At 43.2% G+C, this 22,454-nt stretch overlaps 1 protein-coding gene across 1 annotated transcript in view; it reads right to left on the minus strand.

Annotated features, from left to right (window-relative positions):
- LAMA1 (laminin subunit alpha 1) overlaps positions 1-22,454 on the minus strand; it is a 152,786-nt gene that overhangs the window by 35,873 nt on the left and 94,459 nt on the right. Inside the window, exons 30-44 of the mRNA XM_060170511.1 lie at positions 22,141-22,262; positions 19,582-19,668; positions 19,085-19,278; positions 18,026-18,168; positions 16,261-16,350; positions 14,612-14,723; positions 12,781-12,943; positions 8,122-8,332; positions 7,612-7,728; positions 7,332-7,495; positions 5,258-5,393; positions 4,660-4,753; positions 2,732-2,848; positions 1,054-1,236; positions 595-749 (exon numbers count right to left, since the gene is read on the minus strand). Of these exons, the coding sequence (XP_060026494.1) occupies positions 595-749; positions 1,054-1,236; positions 2,732-2,848; positions 4,660-4,753; positions 5,258-5,393; positions 7,332-7,495; positions 7,612-7,728; positions 8,122-8,332; positions 12,781-12,943; positions 14,612-14,723; positions 16,261-16,350; positions 18,026-18,168; positions 19,085-19,278; positions 19,582-19,668; positions 22,141-22,262 (2,088 nt within the window). The remainder of the gene's footprint in view (positions 1-594; positions 750-1,053; positions 1,237-2,731; positions 2,849-4,659; positions 4,754-5,257; positions 5,394-7,331; positions 7,496-7,611; positions 7,729-8,121; positions 8,333-12,780; positions 12,944-14,611; positions 14,724-16,260; positions 16,351-18,025; positions 18,169-19,084; positions 19,279-19,581; positions 19,669-22,140; positions 22,263-22,454) is intronic.

The following is a 22,454-nucleotide window of genomic DNA, read 5'->3' on the forward strand; positions in this document are numbered from 1 at the left end:
TATTTCCCTGAAATGCCTCTCCTTTGGCGCACAGCCAATGCCATGTGCCGAGGATGACCAGGAAGCAGTCTCTCAAATTGTGTGTTTTGTGCAGTTAGTGACCTGGATTTGTGCAGCATTCATGCAGTTCAAGCTGTTTTGTCAGAATCACAGAGATGAGGCCCACACTGTATGAACCTTTTGAAGAGTACTTGGATTATGAACACAAAGTTGGTAAAATGATGGAAATAGCACCATATGTAACCAGTGAGACTTACAGGGATGCTGACACTCAGGTCTAATGTGTTCTGCACCATCTAGCTAATTGGTGCAGATCTATAAATCTAGGCCACGATGATAAATGTCCATAAGGACACAGAGATCTCTTTGCTAACAACATTCTGAAACACATCGAAAAAAGCAAGACTCAAAGAAAATGAGACTAATTAAATAGACTTAAATATACTTAGCTAAATATATATAAGGCAAGGCTGTGAGGAATCGGGGGTTACTGAGAGCTGGTTAGTAGAAAGTGTGGCCAAAGGCCCTTTGCACAGGAGGCCTCTGGGACTTGCAGTTCCAGGAGCCTCAGCTGCAGGGGTGCTGGGCACTCACAGATGCTGCTTGCTTCCGGGCCTGGGTGATCAGCAGTTTGATTTCTGATAGGTTTCTGCTCAGGTTCTCTTCTAACATCTTCAAAGGCTTCAGCCGATCAAATAAAAGGTTCGCTTGTGTTTCCACATCTTTGACTTTTCTTCTAGCCAACAAAGCTAAAATATGAGGTGGCGAGAAAGTTGGCAGGAGGGAGGAAACGAGAGAAATGAATTGGTCATTACTAATGCACTGGATAAACCAGAATATCTTAATAATCAAATCCTTGGCATTTTGGTAAATATATGAAAAATGCACCAGCACAAGGCATCAAGGCCCTTCTCTTTTTGTAAGTGCAAATCCAGATGTTGGTGCATTTTTATTTTTTAGGACTGCTGTTTGTGAACAAGGCACCACTGTGCCCTTGGCAAACTCAAACGGCTCGACGCAGACTTCCTAATGGGAGGGGAGACCACGACCTACTGGTCACTGAGGAGTCACGGAGGAGTTCTTCTGTTTCTCGTAACGTGGCATTAACCCTGGACAGGTCAGTGGACGTATTCAACAGCTTCTGGCCCAATCCCACGACGTTCTTTAGAGTGCTCGTAGCGCTCTGATTTGCAGATGTGGCCAGCTCTTTGATTTTGGCGCCTTTGTCTCTGACACCTGAAATAAATTTATATGCAAGCATGCACTCTGGTGGTTATACACAGAGAAAACCAAAAAACCACAACAAATGTTAATTTTACATAGACACATGTTACAGAATTTTTTGCTGGTTGTTGAACACAAAAGGGGGCTTCTGTTTTTAACGGCAATATTAAGGCTGCATATCATACGCTCTACTGCTTCCTTTTATGGATGAATGAAATATTTTTGATGACAACCCTCTGTATTGACATATGATTTCAATACACAATGAGATGCCATGTGCTCAGCGTCTTACACGTTAATAATCTAAACTTCTTTCTTTGGTCCCTTTCCTATCACTCCCTTCTCATGGTCATCAACGCCATCTCCAAATCATTCTGCGTCTAGATAAGAAGGTTTGGGAATTTAAATCTGTAAGTGACATGGAAGTATCCTAGGCTAGAGGAAGTGTACCTGCCCTCAACATCAACTGGCTGCTGGAAATAACAGTGCAATAAAAACTAAATGGTCACTAAAGATAAAGTGGAATTCAGTTATTCTAGAAAATCTGGGGGATGGGCTTTTTTAAAGGCACTCGTATTCGTTTTTAAAGTGTTTAATCACAAACGGGGCAAAGATTAACACTAGAAGAAGCTGGAGGAAGGGTATGCAGGTGTTCTTTTTTTACTCTTCTTGCAACTTTTTGGCAAGTTGGAAATTGCTTCCAAATAAAAAGTTATTTTTGAGTGCTTGATCCACATACACCATGTATCCTTAAAAACAGACAAATAAGAGCAAAAGAAATTTCCATATCAGAAAATGTTCCATTGATTTAAGTCAGTCCAAAGCGCCGCAAGTCCAGCTCCCCACGGTAACTTTCATGCTTATAAGATGAACCAGCAGACAGAAGAACTTTGGAGATGTTTGGCTATCTTATAAGACTTTTAAAATAATCTTAATAAAAAAAAGGTTGAAGGAGTGTAAAATAAATCACTGCAGCACAACTCGCTTATGTTTTACTTTTAAAAAGTATACTTTTATCCTATTAAAAATTTTAATGAACACTGCATTTCCAAACCATCAGTATTCAAGTGATCTATTTTAGAATGCTTATCGCCTCACAAAGGAAGATTTCTTTAATTTCCAAGCAAGAATTCTCTAATTTCCCACATTTGTAATGAATCTAGCATTTCCCCCTAAAGCAGGAACGTTCCAGCTTCTTTACTTCCTGGCTTCTTTGAATGGCCCTTCTTTCATCTCAGGCCCATTTTAAAAGTAAGCAATTAATACGGTAGCATAAAGAATCTAAAGCTTTTGTTTTTCAGGTATAATTCTACTACTTCAATGCAGGTGTTCTGATGTTATAAAAAACATAATGATCTTCACTTCCAAACCATATTCCTCTACCAATCTTGGCCTCATTTCGGGTGAGGGGTCTCCATCAGACTTGAGGCAGGTCTTCTCACACTCATGTGTAAGGGTTTTGCAATGAGAAGATATTAATTAAATCAAGAACCCCCCTTCCACTTACCTTCAGGAATTGCTCTAAGTATCAGAAGTGATTCATTGGTCTGCTTAGTAATTTTATCAGCATTCTCTTGAAATCTCTTTGCAGTATTTTTCAATTCACTCAGTTCCAACGCGATACCTATTCAAAGGGGAAAAAGTGTTCCCTTTTAGGCTAGTCCTAAAAAGTTGCCTAGATGCGAGCTTTATCATTCCTGACCCATCTATAAAATCAGCAGCTTTCTACAGAGACCCCAAATATTGAAAGTTTTTCCAGCAAGACTTACCACCACTCATTATAAAAATTGTGTGTTTTGGGGCTTACTTGATCATCTTTTCTACTTTGTTTCCCTTCGCACTAACATTTCTTCCTAAATTCGTGTCCAATTTAATTAGAGCTCTAGGGTGAAAAGCCGTGTTTAAGTCACTCAGTCTTAATCAGACTTACTAACTTCCTATCCACACCCAAGTCCTGGCCACCTTTGTCCCCTAGGTTGTAAGACCCCAAACATGGGCTCCTGCTCTGGAATCTTCTTCTCAGTCCCCCACCTGCTTCTCAGCCAGGGTCCCTCCCCTACTTTCCTGCTCCCTTCTGACCACCCAATAGGCACTCAACTCGTCCTCCTTCATGTTTGATCAAAGCTGTTGGATCAAAGCTTTTACTTTTAAAATTGCTGTTCATAATACACAATCACATTTGGATTCTGAACACCTGGTTAAAAAATAAATTATTGATAAAATCCACGATGAACATGATGGTTCTGCATAAAATTTTAATTGTCAGAAAGTTCACTATTTTGTGGCCTACAAAACACCTTTAGTTATGTAAACTAAAGCTACCGCCCATCAGCAGCGATGCTAGAGTTTGTGTTTAAAGCTTTATGATTGAGAATTAGGGACTTTTTATATTTTGAGATGAACATAAATTCTAAATTGTGCCACTCACAAAGAAACAAAAAATATGCACCTATCCAAGCCCTTGGCTGTGGAAGGGTCCAGGACTGGACATGGAAGTAGTCTAAGGGGTATGAGCCTTGTTTATGGCCCACCATTTACTCCCATAGGAAAAAACAATATTTTTGTTGTATTAGAGTATATTAAGGTGACAGGTACACTATACGTTATAAAACTTGTATGTTTCTCTTACACAACAGATTCCTCTGCCATTTTGTGTTATGCTTATTGGATAACTCTTACATATGCCAAAACTGCTTACTGAAACTCTTCGGAAAATTGAAACTGCATAGGTATTTTTTTAAATAGATAAATCAATAATGATTTAATTCAGTAATTATTTAATAAGAACCTATCACGAGTCTAACATTACATTAGCCCTATGAAGAAGACACAAGAGGAATCAAACATAATACATCTTGGGCTTCCCTGGTGGTGCAGTGGTTGAGAGTCCACCTGCTGATGCAGGGGACACGGGTTCGTGCCCTGGTCCGGGAAGATCCCGCATGCCACGGAGCGGCTGCGCCCATGAGCCATGGCCGCTAAGCCTGCGCGTCCGGAGCCTATGCTCCGCGGCGGGAGAGGCCACAGCAGTGAGAGGCCCACGTACCGCAAAAAAAAAAAAAACAAACCATAATACATCTCTTCAAGAAACTGTGCAACCCTGAGAGATGAATAGAGAAGCACATGAAATCACAGATAACCTGACAAACGCTATGAAGAACAGCCAGGGCTCAGGCACTAAAGCAGCGAGTAGAGATTTTGGTTCTCACGGAAGGATTATCGAGTCTATGGAAGATTGGAGGGGACTGCACATTAAATGAGATATCACTAAAATAAAAATTATATGATGTGTCTATGATAGGAAACTGGAATATTATTGTGACAAAGAAATGTTAAGCTTCAAATTGCTCCAGGAAAGATGAATGTTCTGGAAGTATGTTCAGAGATGTGTCCACAATCACTCCGATATCAACACAGTCCAAGCTGGAAACTGACCTCCATGCTTTCTGCTCAGGCTATTGCCTTCTTTTAGAAATTCAGCACTGCGCTGGAGAGCCGCTTTCCCATTAGAAACAAGAGATTCTGAGGCCTGTAAAACAGAACAATTTAAACATAGCAACTGGAGGGCAGGGCGGAGGTGGAGAAAGCAACTCCATTCTATCAGAATAGCCTCCAGTGTAGTTCCAAACAAGGAAGTCAGCGAGATAACAGGCAGGGACAATTTAAACTGTCCTATCTTATGTTTAATATATGTTCCAGTTTGTGGCTGAAGAGAAGGAACACAGCCATTTTTAAATCTATAAACACAAAAACAGCCATTAAATGCAGATCTTCACCACAGGTAAGAAAAGCTGTCTCAAGTGGATATCAAGTAGCATTATCATTTTTGTTCTAAGAATTATTTATGACTTAGGAAATGAAAACTTACATCACATGGTGACAGAAGCCTTAAACAGATCCCACCAGAAAAAGAATGTTGACAAGCATAGATTTAAGCCACTGCATGTCTGCTCAAGCACCTCATGGCAGGATCGCTGCCCCACAGTGCCCAGAAAAGGAAGGCGCACACGGAAGCCCCCAGGGCATTTCTTACCACGCTCGCCTTTCTTTCAGTCCTGAGAGTATCTTTCACCAACTTCTCTGATTCTTCAATCAGGCTCCGGATGTTGGAATGGACATGGGTTGCACTGGTCGCATTTAGGGACACGTGACTAACATTTCCAAGGCCACTGTGAAATCAACATATTTAGAGATGTTATGATCAACTAAATTGAACTACCCCACTATTCTTAAAAGCCTTCCAGTTTCTTCCCCCTTAGAGAATTATCATCAACAAGGAAGACAGGATTTCATGTCAACATGTGGATTCCCCTCGAACTCCAAAAGTAATCTTAAGAAGTGATAACACTAAGAACTGCTGTTTAATTAACACCCAAAGAAGAGATGACTGCTGTGTCCCATCTTTTAAACCATCTATTCTTTGATCTCTGTTCAAACCCCCTGCGTGTGTCTGGGGTGCCGCTGCATGTTTGCATTGGCTGTAATCTCTCCTGCTACGGCATGTGTTAATTTAAAAAAAAACAAAAAAGGCTTTCCTAAGCATATATGAGGATGCTGAATCTTATTCCTCAAATAGTATAGACCGATTTGAGGAAATTCACTAGGGGTTTTGGAGGAGCATCAGATAATATTTCAATCATCTGAACTTTACTCTTGTAAGTGGGCAAATCACTCAAGAAGTTGCCAGCTGGTAATGGTGCAATTTCATCCAGCTCACTCTAGCTTCAAAATGAAATCTGACAATTGACACATCTTTGCCTGCTGAGTAACCTACTTCATTTTCTTCCCGAGGTTATTGAGTTGCGTGATTCCCAAACCAGACACCAGCAGTTATTACTTGTTACTACTTCACTGGCAAAATTCAGTGACTTATAAATAAAAGATAATAATGTTATTTAACTTTACGTATCATACCAAATTACTTTTACTACTCATACTAAGTAATAAAGATTTTGTTGTAGCTATGCCTGTAATCAGAACATTCTTTTGTCTTTTGGGAAACGATGAAAGATGAAGAAAGGAGAAGAAATGAGTATGTAATTCCATTTTCTGATTCCGATGGCAGACACAGGCGGTAGTGCTCAATGCAGCACATAATTTAAGCAACAGTCTATGTTATTCAATACATCGTTTTCAATTGCTTTCATTGTGTGGGCTAATCTTTTATGGCAGCATTCCTCAAACTGGAAAAATATTTATTTTTCTCCTTCCACAAAACACACCCAACACACAGAAACACACATATTCTAGTGTGTCCAGACTTTTTCCACTCATAATTTATAACAGATTCTAAAAGAAATAAATGTACCAACTAACAATATTGTGTAAATCACTGATAAGGCCTAAAACCCCGATTCCCTCATTTGCTGCACATTAGGTCACCTGAGTATCTTAAAAAAAAGGAAAAGTACAGCTCACACCCCAGTCTTCGGGGGATGGGAGAGAGGCAAGTGGACACAGGCATCAGTATTTTGAAGTTCCCCAGGGTATAGCTGCAACAATTTGGGAACCATTGGCCTAAAGCTGTGCTTCTCATTTAAAGGTATTTCTAACAAGCTGAGGATATATTTGACAAATATCCAAAAATATATGTTAAAATTATGATAGTACAATGGTAGACCTTCAGGTAGTAGAAAGTAATGGAGATGGTATCTTTCAGTAGTTGGAAAATAGATTCCCAACACTTCTAATAGCCCGGGACGGGCAACCACTACCTGCATCCACGCATAAAGCCCGCGGGATCACAAGGTCCAAGAAGACAAGATGTATAAAAATAAATCAATATCTGGTTCTGTCCATAGGCAACCTAACAACAAAGTCCTGAGCACCAGGTAGATACTTAAGGCCTCGATGGCTTGATATCAGAGCATAATATTTGTTTTCATTCCTATCTGGTTCAGTTTGCATTTTTCCATCATACGGTCCTGCTGATGGTCAACCACGTTACCAGACATGGGAGAAAATCCTCCTTGCCATGGAAATAAAAGAAAAGTCTTCATTTTTAGACAAAAAAAGAATTTCACTCAACACTGTGATCAAAATAGCCATGCTTTTTCTCTCTGATCCACAGATCACAACCTGAGAACTCCTGCAAGGTGTGGTCTCACCTGTCCAGAGCACCTGCCAGTCTCTGGAGCTCAGTGGCATGATCCTCCGCTCTGTAGACAAGGTCCAGTGCTCTTCTTTTGGACATCTGCATGACCAGGTCATCTACGTGGTGCCTGATTTTGGCAGTCCATAGAAGCAGCTCATCCCGGTGATGCTCTAACTGCTACATAGAGAAATTAACATTGTGACTACATGTGCAACTATTTAACAATGTATCTGAGACGTGGGAAGATTCTTTGGAAACTTTGGGTACTGCAGCTGTGCTGAGTTGGGACTTACTGCTAGAGCCTTTCCTGAAGCATTTGCAGGTGCAGTGGCAGCATCAAGCAGTCCTCTTCCTTCTGCGATTAGCACTGACGTCAAGTTTTGTTCTTCTTGAACACGCAGCTTTTTATCCTGTAGCAAAAATCACCTCTAAGGATGCTTCATAAAAGCAAGTCGGTTTCTGAACCGCGGTGCCTGACACTATGTGCTGAAGTTAGCCTTCGGGGCTCTTTTTTTTTGTGCGGTACACGGGCCTCTCACTGTTGTGGCCTCTCCCATTGCAGAGCACAGGCTCCGGACGCACAGGCTCAGTGGTCATGGCTCACAGGCCCAGCCGCTCTGCGGCACATGGGATCTTCCCGGACCGGGGCACGAACCCGTGTCCCCTGCATCGGCAGGCGGACTCTCAACCACTGCGCCACCAGGGAAGCCCCGGGGCTCAGTTTTTAATAAGCTAAGACTGGTATCATTTACATGGGAGAATGTGGTACCAGCTCTAATGGGGAGAGAGCTGGTAAGACTCACGCTGAACTCTCGCAGGTTGGCCCTGACAATGAACAGCAGGCGCCTGCTTTCCTGGGTCTTCCTCTCTGCCTCCCTCAGGAGCTCTTCTGCGGCCTGCACTTTACTGCTGTGTCTTGAAAGGAGGCTGCTTGCTGCTTCTTTTAACACCTCCAACTCTTCCTGTGGTTTCTGGTAATTTTTCTGAATTTGTGACAATAAATCTTCAGCAGCCCTGGGAAAATAATAGACGGTTCACATGGTAAGAAATGAACAACAAAGCTCGTATCATTGAAATGATAGTGGAAGAAACTTTTTGTTTTATACAGGAGGTTCTTATTAGTTATCCATTTTATACATATTAGTGTATATCTGTCGATCCCAATCTCCCAATTCATCCCACCACCACTCCCCCTGACCCCGATAGTGGAAGAGACTTTTACATAATCGTTGAGTTTCTTTGTGACATCCTAAGTGGTACCTTGTAATCTCTTAAAAAGGGAAACAATTTTTCTAAGACAGCTATTAGTATGGCAGATTTACATTTTATCCTTAATAAACTCTCCTTATTCACAAACTTACTAACGTATTTTAGTAATGGAATTAAAAGAAACCATCTCAGTGAATCTTGATTCAGAAAATTGGGACCATAGTCTGTGAGTGACGGCAACTGAAATCTTTCATTATAATATGGCCAGAAATTGAAAAAAGGAGACTCTTCAGTGATTTGCTCTCAAGTTACCAGTGTATTTATACAACATAAAAGTTTTTCTGCAGCTAGTTAAAAAACAGATTTTATAAAAACTTTCAAATCCAAATTGCCAATAAAGATATAATTTGTACCATTGATAAAAGCAAGCTTTAGGAAATCGAAAGACATTTTCCCCTATTCTTTTGTAAATTGCTATTTCAATCAAACTTAAAGCTCTATAGAATGATACAGTTTTCATACTACAGAACTTTGCAGTGGTTGAATATATCCCATTAACTTCTTGCTTCAATTTGTCAGAAGAACTTTGAAAAATTTCATGGAAAATGCCTTGTAAATCACCCTTAGCTTTCACATATCATCAGATGGCTGGGCTAAACACCATAAAAAAACATTTTCCAAAGTTACATATTTGAACTCTGACATCATTGAGCATTATCAGGAATTATTTGAACATTCTTATGATTTTTAATGATTATAAAAATGATAGCAAGATGTTGCATTATGATACAGGCAACAAGAACCAAAAAGAGCATATGGGAAACACACAAATAAATCCAATATATTCCTAACATGTGGCCATGAATCTGTCAATTCACATTGTTAAAGAAGGTATCTCTCAAAGAAATTTAAATATAGAGGTCAAGTTTTCATCTATGAAATGAATTTACCACCTAAACTGTGATCAGATGAAATGATATAGTCAGCAGTGACTTGAAAGACTAAAAAGAAAAAACACAAAACCCCTCAGCACTCTTAGCTTCTTCTTGTAAAATGTATTTAGTTAACACAGTAAAACAGTGTTTTTCAAACTGCGTTTCTCCACAACACTAGTGCCGTGAACAGGTAAGCAAGTTCCATGAGAAAGGGTTGCGTGCTGCAGTACATTTAGCTGTGTTCTCCAGGTCCTTTTGGAGATCCTGAAACATCAGCCTGAAGACTTGTAGTAAAGACCTTGTCTCTCCTTAAGACACTGCATTTACCAAATTATCTAGGCACAGGACACATTTCTTTACTGAAATATCTTTTGAATGGTGTGGGGACACCTGCGTGGAAAACAGTTGGGAAACACAGCTACAAAGGATAATTTACAGGGTGCGGTAAAGGGAAAGATAGCAGGCCGGAGTTGGCTACCCTTAGAAAGGCCTGCTTGCCAGGCTGGCCCTCGGCTGGCGTCTGCAAGTGCTCCCGCTGTCCCCTGACTGATAAGGGTGGCTCACTGCCTCGACTGTTTGTGCAAACAATGTGGTTTAGGCTGAACACCTGCTTCCCTCCTGGGAGTCTGGAATGTGGGTATGTGCTGGGCAGAGGGAGCCTATGGGACCAGCCCCCACTGAAAACCTCAGATGCTGAACTCTATGGGCTTCCCTGGGCATCACACACAAGCTGCTGCATTTTCATTGCTGGGGGGAGAGTGTGCTCCGTGGTCCCTCCTGGGATGGAGAGAGTGTAGGGAGCCTGCATGGGCTCCTCCCAGCTCCCCTGCATCTTCCTCATGATCCAGCGGTGCATCCTTAATACGCCACTCTAGGAAATCTCAGCCCTGAGTCACAGGAGTCCTGGTGAAACTCTGAATGTGGAGGTGGCCTTGGGGACCCTGACACATGCACAATAAGCAACTAGGTTGTGTGCTAAGTACTCTCACTTACAGGATTGCCGTACTTCAGCATAAATTATCAATCTTCTAAGAATTATAATAAAAAGGCTGAGAAATAAGTCCTAAAATAATCCATGAAATTTGAAATGACTTAAGTACATGGATTATCTATGGAAGAAAGTGGAGGCCTAAGAATGCATTTAAAAATCTTTTTAAAATAAAAGTCTCAGTAGTAATAATTTAACTTACATATTAAAGAGAGAGTTTAAGAATCTTATTAATAACTTAATTCCAAATAGAAATAGAAGAGCTACAATGACAGAGAAAGGGTGACAGAAGGAGGGCCTAGTGGGGACGAGGGTCAGGGGGCACAGGTGGGGAGAGGGCCCCCTGCCTTCTCCCATTCCTCTCAACTGCTACTCAGTAAGTCAACTTTTCCCAGTTGGACTGTGAGCTCCTAGTGGGCAAAAGGCTTTATTGTTCTCTTTTGTGTCCCCAAGTCCTAGCACAATGCGGGACACCTGTGGGCTCAATCCACTTTATTGACCGAATGACATGACCGTGGAAGGTACCGGTGGGGGGAGGACCCCTGCAAAATGACTCCTGGGATCTGCAGGGATTCCCCGTCTGAGGGAGAGACGTGCAGCCGAGGGAGAGAATGAATGAGATGACCGACCACGTGTGGTGCTGGGAGGACCTTGAGCCTAGGATGAGCTGGAGCCGGGTGGATGGGGGGAGATGGTGAGTGAAGAGGGAGGCTGGAATGAATACGTGATGTTTACATGTTGTCCAGGAGGCAGTGGGGAGCTGAGGAAGGTGGGGAGAGAGCAGGGTGCCCTGGGGTGGCTGCCTCAACTGCAGGCGGGTCCTGGGACCACCTGCATGGAGGTATGAGCCTTTCCCTGTGGGGGTCCCCACACCATGCATCCAGTGAAGGGAGGATGCAGGGGAGGGGCTGGGTCAGGGAGAGGTGATTACAATCCAGTGTAGGTACACAGCCATGGTCTCTGAGCTGACCATGGAAATTCCACCCACCCATCTTCTATGGACTGGGTCTAAAGTGTACTTCCTGTTGTTTAGGGCTGGAAAATAACGGTTTAATGTCAGACAGATTTAGGTGTGTAGCCAGATTTCATATTGTCCTGCACGTGGGGCAAGCTACTAATATTCTCTGGGCCTCAGTTTCTCCAGCTGGATATTTCCCACCTAACAAGGTGGCGGGGATGAGCCCCTGCAGTCCATGAGGGGTGCAGTCTACACCACCCAGCACAGAAGAGGTGCTCTGTAGATGGCGGCCCCTTCCCCATCCCCTGGGTCCTCGCCCACTTTTGAGCCCCCCTCGACCAGTCCATAGTCCTCTCAGGGCCCTTCTTGGGCCCTAACAAATGTTCTAGTAATTAGATTATGAGTCCCCTCTCCAAATCCCATGCAACATAAGTTCCTCCTTTTGTTTCTCACAGAACAAATTAACAACGTCAAAAATCCCATTCAATGATGAAAAAAGATGTCTAAGCTCAGCTCTCCCGTGTGTGCCGGTAGAAGTGGATGTTGTTTTTAAAAACGTTTTAGAAAATAATTTGTCAATGCAAGTCGGGAATCCTCAAAATGCAAACTCTTTGGCTAAATGATTTCACTCCTTAACATGTACCCTGATAAAACAATAATGTGAAATACAGAAAAAGATTCTTATCTAAGTTGTTCATTACAACATTATTTAAAATAGTAAAATATATTAAAAATAGTTTAAACATCTCACTATAGAGACTGGAGTTTTGATGGAGTATTATGTGACTAAACCAGTACTTAAGACATTTATCACAACCTGGCAGAGAGATAGCTTTGCTATTACATCAAGTAATTACTGTGTGAAAATACTACGAAAAAAGCCTGAAAGCAAATTACAAGCTCCTAGTGACCATGTCTAACAATTCTTTGTGATCTGTCATTTCACATCATGGGTTTTGATGACAGTGTGCATGACATGACTGAGCTAAATTAATCTGGCATGATGCCAAAATGTCCTAGCGTTCACAGCCTCAGTGGTAGCCACTGCCTGTGTCTGCTTCCATGAGAGTTTACAGCATTACACTTAATCTTCAAGAAAGACAGTATCATGAGGTTTTTTTTTTGTTCACACAAAGTAGAAATGCTGTTTTAGGGTCGCGGAGAAAAACCGAACCTATGACATGATAGCAAAGATAGAAATTCTACTGATCACACTTTTCTCTTGTGGAGGGGCCAGCACCCAGCTCTTCTCCTATGACCTTCTGCCCCACTGAGAGCTTTCTTTCCTTCTCCTCCACTTGCCTCCTTCCCCCTCAGCTTTCAAGTTCCTACCTCTAATTGATTGTGTCATGAATGGTATTCAGGCACTTACTTGAGTCCAAGAGTGGCATTTTGGTGCAACTGCAGGAAATTCCTTTTCTGAATGATTTCCAGCAATGAAGTAATGTTCTTTTGCATATTCTGAAGAGTAGAACTGGGTAACTGGACATCTTCATCCAAGGTCTGATTTAGAGTTGCTGCCCTTTCGATGATTTCTACGGAGAAAATATATCAATCATTGAATAAGTTTCTCAAAAATGGACAGTACTAAAATGGAAAAACTTAGAACCTTCTCCAGTAAGGCCTGCTCTGCTCACCTAAACTGGATTGAACCTCTAGCCAGGCCAGGTCAGCCCATATATCCCAATGCACTCTGGACATCCTCTGTCAAAACACTCATGGACTTGGGATTACTGGTTTATTTCATGTCTGCTTCCCCAGTACCCATAAACTGTAAGGGCAGGGGCTGTGCCTACCATGCTCACGGCAGCATTCCCTGCCCCTGGCACGAACATCTGCATGTAGAAGCACTCAGTAATATTTACTGCAGAAACAAACCACCAGTACTTGATACTACTCTTTTTTTCTTTTTTTTTTTTTGCGGTACATGGGCCTCCCACTGCCGCGGCCTCTCCCGTTGCAGAGCACAGGCTCCAGACGCGCAGGCCCAGCGGCCACAGCTCACAGGCCCAGCCGCTTCGCGGCATGCGGGATCTTCCCGGACCGGGGCACGAACCCGTGTACCCTGCATCGGCAGGCAGGCTCAACCACTGCACCACCAGGGAAGCCCGATACTACTCTTTTTTAAAAAACATGTCATTGTTCTAATAATATCCTTACCTTTTGCCCTATAAAGTCTGATTCGTATTGGAGTCTACGCATTTTATGCCCTTACACCATAACCCAAAAAGAAAAGCCAGAATTTCTGGTAGCCAAAAAACTGACAGTAGCATTCTAAAAGCCAGATCAGATGGGACATCCCAGTTGAGTAGGGAGTAAATTACTCTGATATTAGGACATACTTTGGAACCACACTGAAGCTCCAAATCCCATCAACTCCTATTCTGGGCAGAGAGATGGTGTTGAGAGTTTAGCTAAGCTACTCTGTGGTATTGCTGCCTCTGTGTCCATTTCATTCAGCTAAGTGGCCTTCAGGGACCTTAAACTAACACTGGCCCCTCATGCAAGCATATGCCCTAGACGCAGCCGCAGAGGCAAAGCAAATAAGTTCTAGATATGACTTCCCCAATGGCCCTAGTGATCGACAGTCTTCCTGTCTCCCAGCACCTTCCCCTTCCATGCCCCGTAGATAAGGTCCCTGGGGACTTACCAAAACCCTGCTCTTTTGCTTTGGATTGGCCAATCTGGCCTTAGCCCAGGAACCCCAAAGCTCTCCACGCACAGACCCTAATAAAGGCCTGCGCTCCAGGTACCGTCTCCCACTTTCTGCCTGCACCCTGCCTTGACCACGTCGTGTGGCCCCTTGAGATGGGCTGGCTACTTCCTCAGGCTGGACCCCCCCGAGCAATCAACTGCTCTATCTCATCTTCTCTAGTGGTCTGTTGTTGGACCTCGGCTCACCACTCGGCAAATGTGCTCCGTTTAATAAGTGTTCATTTGACAAATTCATAACGGATGGGGAGGCACCATATCTATTTGATACTAAGGACCGAAGTGTACGGCATGACGTGGAAAAGAAAAAAGGAAACATCCATTTTTTAAAAGATAAAACTCTCAATGAAAGACAACGATGTGGACACTGGGAAGGCTCCAGGTGTCCAGTCTAGGAGTCTAGGACATGGTTACTCATGTGCTGAGTGAAGCGAATAAGCTTTTCCTACCGAGGAAGCCAGACCCGCCAGACAAGGCTCCGAGGACACTACCTTGGATGTCTGCCTGCAGCTTCTCCGTAAACGTCAGGAGGTCACGACTCTTGTTGAGGATCCTTTCAGTGGCCCTGGTCACGTGCTGGCTCCGTGTTAACACTCTGTCCAGCTGATGGAAAATAAAGGCCTCAGTTTAGTTTGACTTTGAATACAACGTGAACTTCGGCACTCCAGATGTTGTCTCTTTTAAGCAACAAACATATTCCAGAACACAGAGTGAAGATGTACACCATCACCTATGCTAAGGTCAACAGTTGGGTTGGAAGTGGACGAGGTCATTCATGAAATGATTTACTGCTCACTCTGTGTGAGAAAAGGTGGTCTATTTTTTTAAAGGCAACCTAATTGGCCATGAAGCCACAGACTCCCCCAATGTCTCCATTGTGAAGACCTCATGTTCACTTTAGGACCCAAATATGCAGAACTTAGAAAGTAAAATCTTATTAATTTCTACTGACCGTGAGAACTTAGTCAAGGAGTTAAGACATAGAGTTAGGCAAATGGGCCTGCTTCTGCCAGGCTGGAGACCTGGTACTCAATACCTCCCAGTTTCATCAGTAACCTGCAGTAATAATGACACTGCCTCACAGGACTTCATGATGATTATATGGGATGATGTCTGTTAGGCCGGCAGTCCAGGGGCTGAGAGCTGCTCTCAGCTGTTATTTTTATTAGGAATGCTCTAATTTGTGAAAAGAAAGGTTTCATAAATTACAAACGTAATTTCCAGGAATATAAAGTAACTCAGAATGGTTCTAAAAGTGTTTTCGAGTCAAAATCCAAAGAGAATCTTCTTTAATGGATACAAGAATTTATTTTCATCAGCTTATCACTTCCTACCAAATGTTTGCTTGCAGAGGTACTTTAAAGCCCACATATAAACCCTTAAACTCTTCCCAAATCATCATTAATTCCAGGCTAATACATTTTAGGGTGCACGATTGTATACGTGTGTGGATGTTGAGAGACAGAGACAAGATACATATATACACAGATACACTATCATACACATATCAATGTGCATACATGCATATCTATGTGTGTGTGTGTGTGTGCGCGCACACACACACACACACAAAATCCATGAGTGAAAATTATAAATTTAGCAATAGGCCTCCCTCACCATCTGCAAATGAGCAGATTCTTTTTTGGTCACTAGAAACCATTTATCTGGCATGGGCTAAACAGAATAAATAACCCCCTGCTGACATCAAAGTCCACAAATCAGAAGCACAGGGCTGAAGCCTGAGTGTTGCCGACACCACACAAGGAGCTGCGCTGGTGTTGGGGGCAGGGGTGGGGACCTCCGTTCTCACCTTGTGCAGTGAATCCAGGACAGGGAAGAAGCCCCATCTTTTCATGCCGCCCACCCCTGGTTCCCAGGAGGAAATGAGAGGTGATGGTAAAGTGGCAGCCCGACTCCTCCCTCAGTGGACAGGACAGCAGAAATTAAATCAGGAGCCTCTTCCCACTAAAGCACAGAAGCTGGCAGCATCAGAACCGATTTGAACACAAAGCACCTGGAGCACAGCTCCTGGGAGGAAGAGGCTGCCCTGGTCTGATCAGAACCTTCCAGGCAGCCACCGGCAAGGGATCACAAGGGCTGGAGTGGGCGGGGGAGCGGGCCCTTTACGTGAAGAACTTACCTTCCTTTGCAGGTCCTCTGTTTGTTCTGAGACACCTTCAAGCTGTATTTTTGCCAGTTCTTTCTGTATATTTTCTTTTAAAAAAGAGTCCTAAAAGAATGAAGAAAACAAATTATAACGCTTCAAAATAAATCTTCTGGTTCTTAACTAACAATCACCTGTTATTACCTTTTTTGTTCATAGAAAGAAATTCTCCTTTCCTTGAAATTGCATTAAAAAATAAAATGAATCCCATTCACTGAAGTTCTGACTTCAGCAACATGGTTCCATACTGCCATCTTTTGCACTGAACTTCCTATGTAGATATGAATTGAAAGTCTGGTGGGTTATGCAGAACTGAACTGCTGCAATTCCTGGGTGAGTCGGGCCGAACTTAACAATAGAGTCACATAAATTTTAACTATAATTGCTAACACCTCAAAAAATGCTTACTAAGCTAAAATACAAATGTATTAAGTAAAGAAAAGCCTTTATAATTACTAACAACGAGGTGCTTAATTTATGCCAACACTCTTCTAATTTCTTTACTTGTATGACTTTACTCAAACCTTACAACAACACTTGAAGGAGCTAGATTATTGTTTATGGTCAAGACAGTTATCAACTTGCCCAAGTCGCAGTGTAGGTCAACAGTGAAAACAAGAAAAAGTGAAGGGTTCACAACTTTAAACTCCTGAGAACTTTACATAAACATAAAAAGTCATTTAAGGGAATTAACAAGGTGGTTTAAATGAGGGAAGATCACCCAAAAAGAGTTAAAGTTGAAATCAAGTGTTCATTTCACGTGGTAAAAAGAAATATAGTTGTACTGCTGGAGCCCAAACTGACAGAGTAGTACTTACTGACTGTGTCTATAGTGAGTGGAAAAAAAACTTAAACATTTCTTTCCTTCCTTTTTTTTCTTATCTTTCAAAACATTTTGTTCTATTTGAGGAAAAATAATATAGAAACATCTCTTAGAGTTTCCTAACCTTTCTTAACTCCATTATATCTAAAGAGAAAAGACCGGGATTAACAAGAGCGGATCACTGAAGCAGCTGGATTCCACCGTGCGCGCACGCACACACACACGCATTACTGCATAGCACAGTGAATTAAATATTTCAAATTCTAATGCATAGGCTTTAAGCCAAATTAAGAATCACATGTTTTCCCAATTAGAATGAAAAAACACTGTCTAGTAAGTCAATTTCTTACCTTCCCACCTTCTTTTGGACCCAGATCAAAACACAGATTTTAACTAAACATAAAACTATGATTTACCCTCAGAGATTTTCATATAGTCTTCCAGGGAGGAGGAACTTTTGTGCCCTGCAACTCCAGTTAAGAATAATACACTGACAGAAAATAGTTCATCTTCATTCAGCACATTAAAGAAGATGCCATCCTGATTCCTTTTCTGTGTTTGTATTAGGTCTGCTGTTTTCAACTATCCAAAGACCTGTTATAAACAGGGGTGAGTGGACTTTGTCTTATTCCAAAAGGCAGGAGAAAGAGGAACACAGAGGAAGAATCTACAAGGAGGCATCTATGGATCAATTCTTGACCAATTAGAGCTGCCCCACAGTGAAACGAGTTATCATGTGGATGATGCAGTCCCCGGTCAGGTTCAGGGGAAGGCCTGGCGCCTACCAGCGCTGGACACTGGGACTGAGGCTCCTGCACCTATGCGGAGCATGGACAGAAAAAATGACCCCTACTGTCAGGCCAAGTCTTCACCTCCCCATGACACGTTTCTATCCATCTCTGTATTCCTAGTACCTACCCGGAGATATTTCGTTGTATTTTCCAGGTTTGACAAAATCCCATACGGGACAGGGATGATGCCGGAGAGGTTCACAGAGACGATGGCATCACCCACATGGTCCATGTCATTCAGCAGCACGCCTCCACATTCATCGTCACAGGCTACAGGGTAGAGGAAGTTCAAGTTAAAGCAAAGCGGCCGGCACGTTTTCCCGTGTGTGCGCATGGCATCCTGTAATAACAACATCTACAGTGCTTCCGAGGACTCATCCCATCTCATCCTCATGCCAACTGTGCCTCGGGAAGTAAGCAGGTCCCAAGCCCCTGTTCTCAGATGACGACGCCCAGACGCAGGTCACATTAGTGACTCCCCAGGGCCACACAGAAACGCTGCTCCAACCTTTACAGCACGTTTGTCCATCTTTGACTTGGACCTACGGCCATGAATTCCAAGTGCAAGTCCTGTCAGGGCCTGGCCTGTGATTTCCTCAGATAGTTTGCAGACACCTTCGGCAAGTACAAATGAAGGGGAGTGGAGAAAGTAACGGATGTGTCTTGCTAATGACAAACACACAAAGAAAAGCAAAAGAGCTCTGGACTGCCATGATCCTGACCTTGGTTCTTCCCTACCTTCCCCGCAAACCACTGAGGAGACATCCCAAGGTCACTACCTCACGTACTTGCTATTCAAATAAATCAGAACTGGCGAAAAAAAATTCCACAACAGCCAAGAGCTGAGGCCACACGTGAAATCTGGTGACACAAATGAGCAGCCACAGGTGTCCTCTCTGCTCTGACTGACCCTTGGCTCCACTAGAGGGGACATTAACCAGCTGAACCATGAAGTTGGCATTGCTGTGCTGCTGATAGTGATGGAGAGATAAATGCTGTTATCCTAGAACCTTCTCCTCGGCTCCAAACGCACTTCACAGAGTTCAGTTCGGCAGATGCACAGGAATCTATGATTTGTTAAAATAAAGTAGGACTTTCTCTATCCTGCCAACGCCACTGGGCGCCGTACCGGGAAACCATCTGGGAGGAGAAACCACCTTTCATCCTTGAGAGGAGTGATACCCACACACACAGTCGCTCTCCACCAGAATGTGCCTTGGTTCACAGTCCTCACAGCGGAGCCCCGTGGCCCCCGGCCTGCAGACGCACTGCCCGGACCCGCGGTCACAGTCACTGTGGACAGAGCCATGCGGGCTGCAGTCACACCTCTGGCAGGTGCCGCCCGGCATCTGAGGGTTCCCACGGTAGCCCAAGGAGCACCTGAAGAAGGAGACACGCAGGACAGACAGGAGGGTCAACACCAGTGAGTAAATACACAGAGCAGCTTCCCAAGGACAGTAATCACTTCTGCCACATGAAGTGCAGAGAACACAGGCCACTCACCTTATTCTGCATTTTATTTCCTGAAAGGAGGATGAGATGGTCACAAGGAAGTGCATTTACCTATTTTGATGCCCGGGGGGTTTCATTTTGCATTATCAATCGCGCACATCCAAACTGATAAGGGCTCCCGATCACGTTCATAAATATGTCCTATGTGTATAAAAGGGGCAGGTGACATACCTTTCACAATATTGTCCTTCGTAGCCTGGAAAACAGGCATCACAGCGAAAATCGTGATCACCTTCCAAGACACAAGTGGGACTAAAACTGGAAGAAAAGAATTTTTTTGAATTTCAGATACACAACTTCAAATCTTTCTTAGGGTACTTATTCGTTACTCTTAGGGTACATGATACTGTCCTAAAAAACAACTGATGACACTGGACAATTGGACAAGTTTTTTAGAGCTTATACTCTTTGGGGCAAAAAAAAGGAAAATAAACACATAATCGATACAAGCGGTTGCATCTCTTGTATCTAGAAGATACTCACAGATGCCTGTCCAGTGACAACCATGTGAGTGCTGAGGGGATGCAGCCCAATTTACAGAAGACAACTACTTAGTCACCAAACAAGAAAGCTTCCCAGGTGAAAAGGGGCTTGTTCTGAGATGTACGTGAATTATCTGACTTATCAGATGAAAAGGTGGCTGGAGAGAGCTGCACGTGCGCAAACGTGCGGAACAGCAGGGAGAAGGGAGCTGGACCAGCGCTGGGGATACACCTGACTGCAGTGAAAGGCAAGAGGGAAAAGCAGGGGAAAGAAGCAGAGTGAGGGCGGGATCTCAGGGTAACTGGACCTAAAGGTGGGGAGTCGGGCGATGGGCTACAGCAGCAAAAGGACAGAGCACCAAAAACTCGATGATCCACTCAGATTGTGACCCCTCACTCGGGGACTGCAGCTTCTGGCGTGTTCCTTTTTCTCAATAGCCTCTGCCTCCACATTTTAAATCACCAACTAGAGGCTCAGCTGGGTACCTGCAAACCACTAAAGAAACAGCTGGGGTATCTGGCCGGTAAGAGAAGTTCCCAGCATGAGTTACAGGGTTGCTACGAGCCCTGCTTCACTTCTGACTTTTTTCCCTCCTTAAACACTAAAGGGACAGACTTCAGTGAAAACACAAAATATGTAGAAAACAAAGCACGTCTTTCGAGGCCTCTCAGATGCACAGCACACACGGAACGTTCACACTCTCACCGTCTCTTCCTAACAGTGTACTAATTTATTAGCGTGTGTGTGTGTGTGTGTGTGTGTGTGTGTGTAGGGGGTGTGCTGTGGGGATGGTGTGGACTTTCTGTAACTGAAGAAGTAAAATACACAAACAGTATAGAACTGTGCAAAGCAGAAGTGTAAAACACCCGTCCAGACATTTCTCTGGGCATGTACAGCTATGGAGCTGTGGACATGGACATACATACGGATATGAATGTTTTCCAAAATGGCATCACACCGTATGTTCAGTTTCATAATTCCATTGGCCATTCCTCCAATTCTGTACATACAGATAATGCCTTATTCTTTTCTCAGTGTTGGTACAATATTTCACTCTAGGTACGTACCACAATACACTCTAGGTATTTAATCAGTCCCGTGTAGGGAGATATTTTAGTGCCCTCCTCCAATTTCTTGTGAGTACAAGCAATGCCCATCTTTATACACATATGCAAGTATTCATATAGCTTAGATTACATGAGTGAAATTGATGATTCAAACTTTATATACAGGTTTTATACAAAAAATAGCAGCAGCAATACATTTTAGGATGCTTGATAGTTTACAGCAGTTTACACAGTGCCTCTCATTAGGTATTCGTTGTCAAGCAACACTTACTTGGAGACAATAAAAGACAGAAGATTAGAACAAATATTAAAAAGAAAACTTCATTTTAGTATACCAAAAGTTGGTATTTGATCTATACATGTTCAATGCCTTGTCAAATATTCTAAGCAATAATGAAATGTTATTTATGAATTACAGTTTTTGTTGCAACCAAAGAGGACCCACGGATATTCCAATTCCTGCCTAAAATCTCTTGTTTCTTTTATGTGTTCAGATAACTCTATACAAGCATCATGAGTATGAGGTAGAACCTGGCCCCAATTTCCTTACCATGCAGCATTTCTGCACTTCATCAGACATCAGCATGTATAAATTCTAACCCCATTCCCTTGCATTGAACAGGAACTGAATTCTTCGTATCATTATTCATAAAATTAATAACAATTCATCTCTAGGCACACTGGTTCCACAGGTTGGAGGCTAAAATTAGTCTTCAAAAAAACAAAACCTGGGGCTTCCCTGGTGGCACAGTGGTTGAGAGTCCGCCTGCCGATGCAGGGGACACAGGTTCGTGCCCCGGTCCGGGAGGATCCCACATGTGGAGCGGCTGGGCTGCTGAGCCTGCACATCTGGAGCCTGTGCTCCGCAATGGGAGAGGCCACAACAGTGAGAGGCCCGCATAACGCAAAAAAAAAAAACAAAAACAAAAACCTGAAAGTCCTTTCTTTAATGGGTTCCATTCTAACACTCAAAACTAACACACAGATACTTTGCTTTTGAAAAGATTCTCCTCAAATGCTGGAAGAATGAACACTTTTTCTTAAAATTAGCCTTTCTCGACACACAGAGTATTCATTAAGACAGATCACGTGGAGACCCTGGAAAGTGAAGCTGAGAGTGGAAGCAGCCCGCCTTCAGCAGTGGGTGGTGCGGGCGTGCCAGTGCACCTGCAAGGCTCACCTGGCAGGGAGGCCGTGAGGACAGGTGCAGAGAGAGCAGTCGCTGGCCGAGCCGGTCACCTTCCCGTAGTAGCCGGGGGCACACACATCGCAGTGGTCTCCGGCGGTGTTGTGGCTGCAGTTCTGGGGCCCCATGTTTCAAAAGGAGAGGAAAACAATGGGAAACTGTTAGAACTCATTCTCATCTGGCAATAGCCCAGCACTACCACGTTTCGTATCAGTTGACTTTTTTTAATTCTCAAGGAAGGGTGAGCATTTTTCTTCATATTTTTAAAATCCTGGACACCCTGGCAGCTCTGTGGCCTTCGTTCATTA

The sequence above is a fragment of the Lagenorhynchus albirostris genome, chromosome 14 (genome assembly GCF_949774975.1).
Source record: "Lagenorhynchus albirostris chromosome 14, mLagAlb1.1, whole genome shotgun sequence".
In the NCBI taxonomy this organism is placed as follows: Eukaryota; Metazoa; Chordata; class Mammalia; order Artiodactyla; family Delphinidae; genus Lagenorhynchus; species Lagenorhynchus albirostris.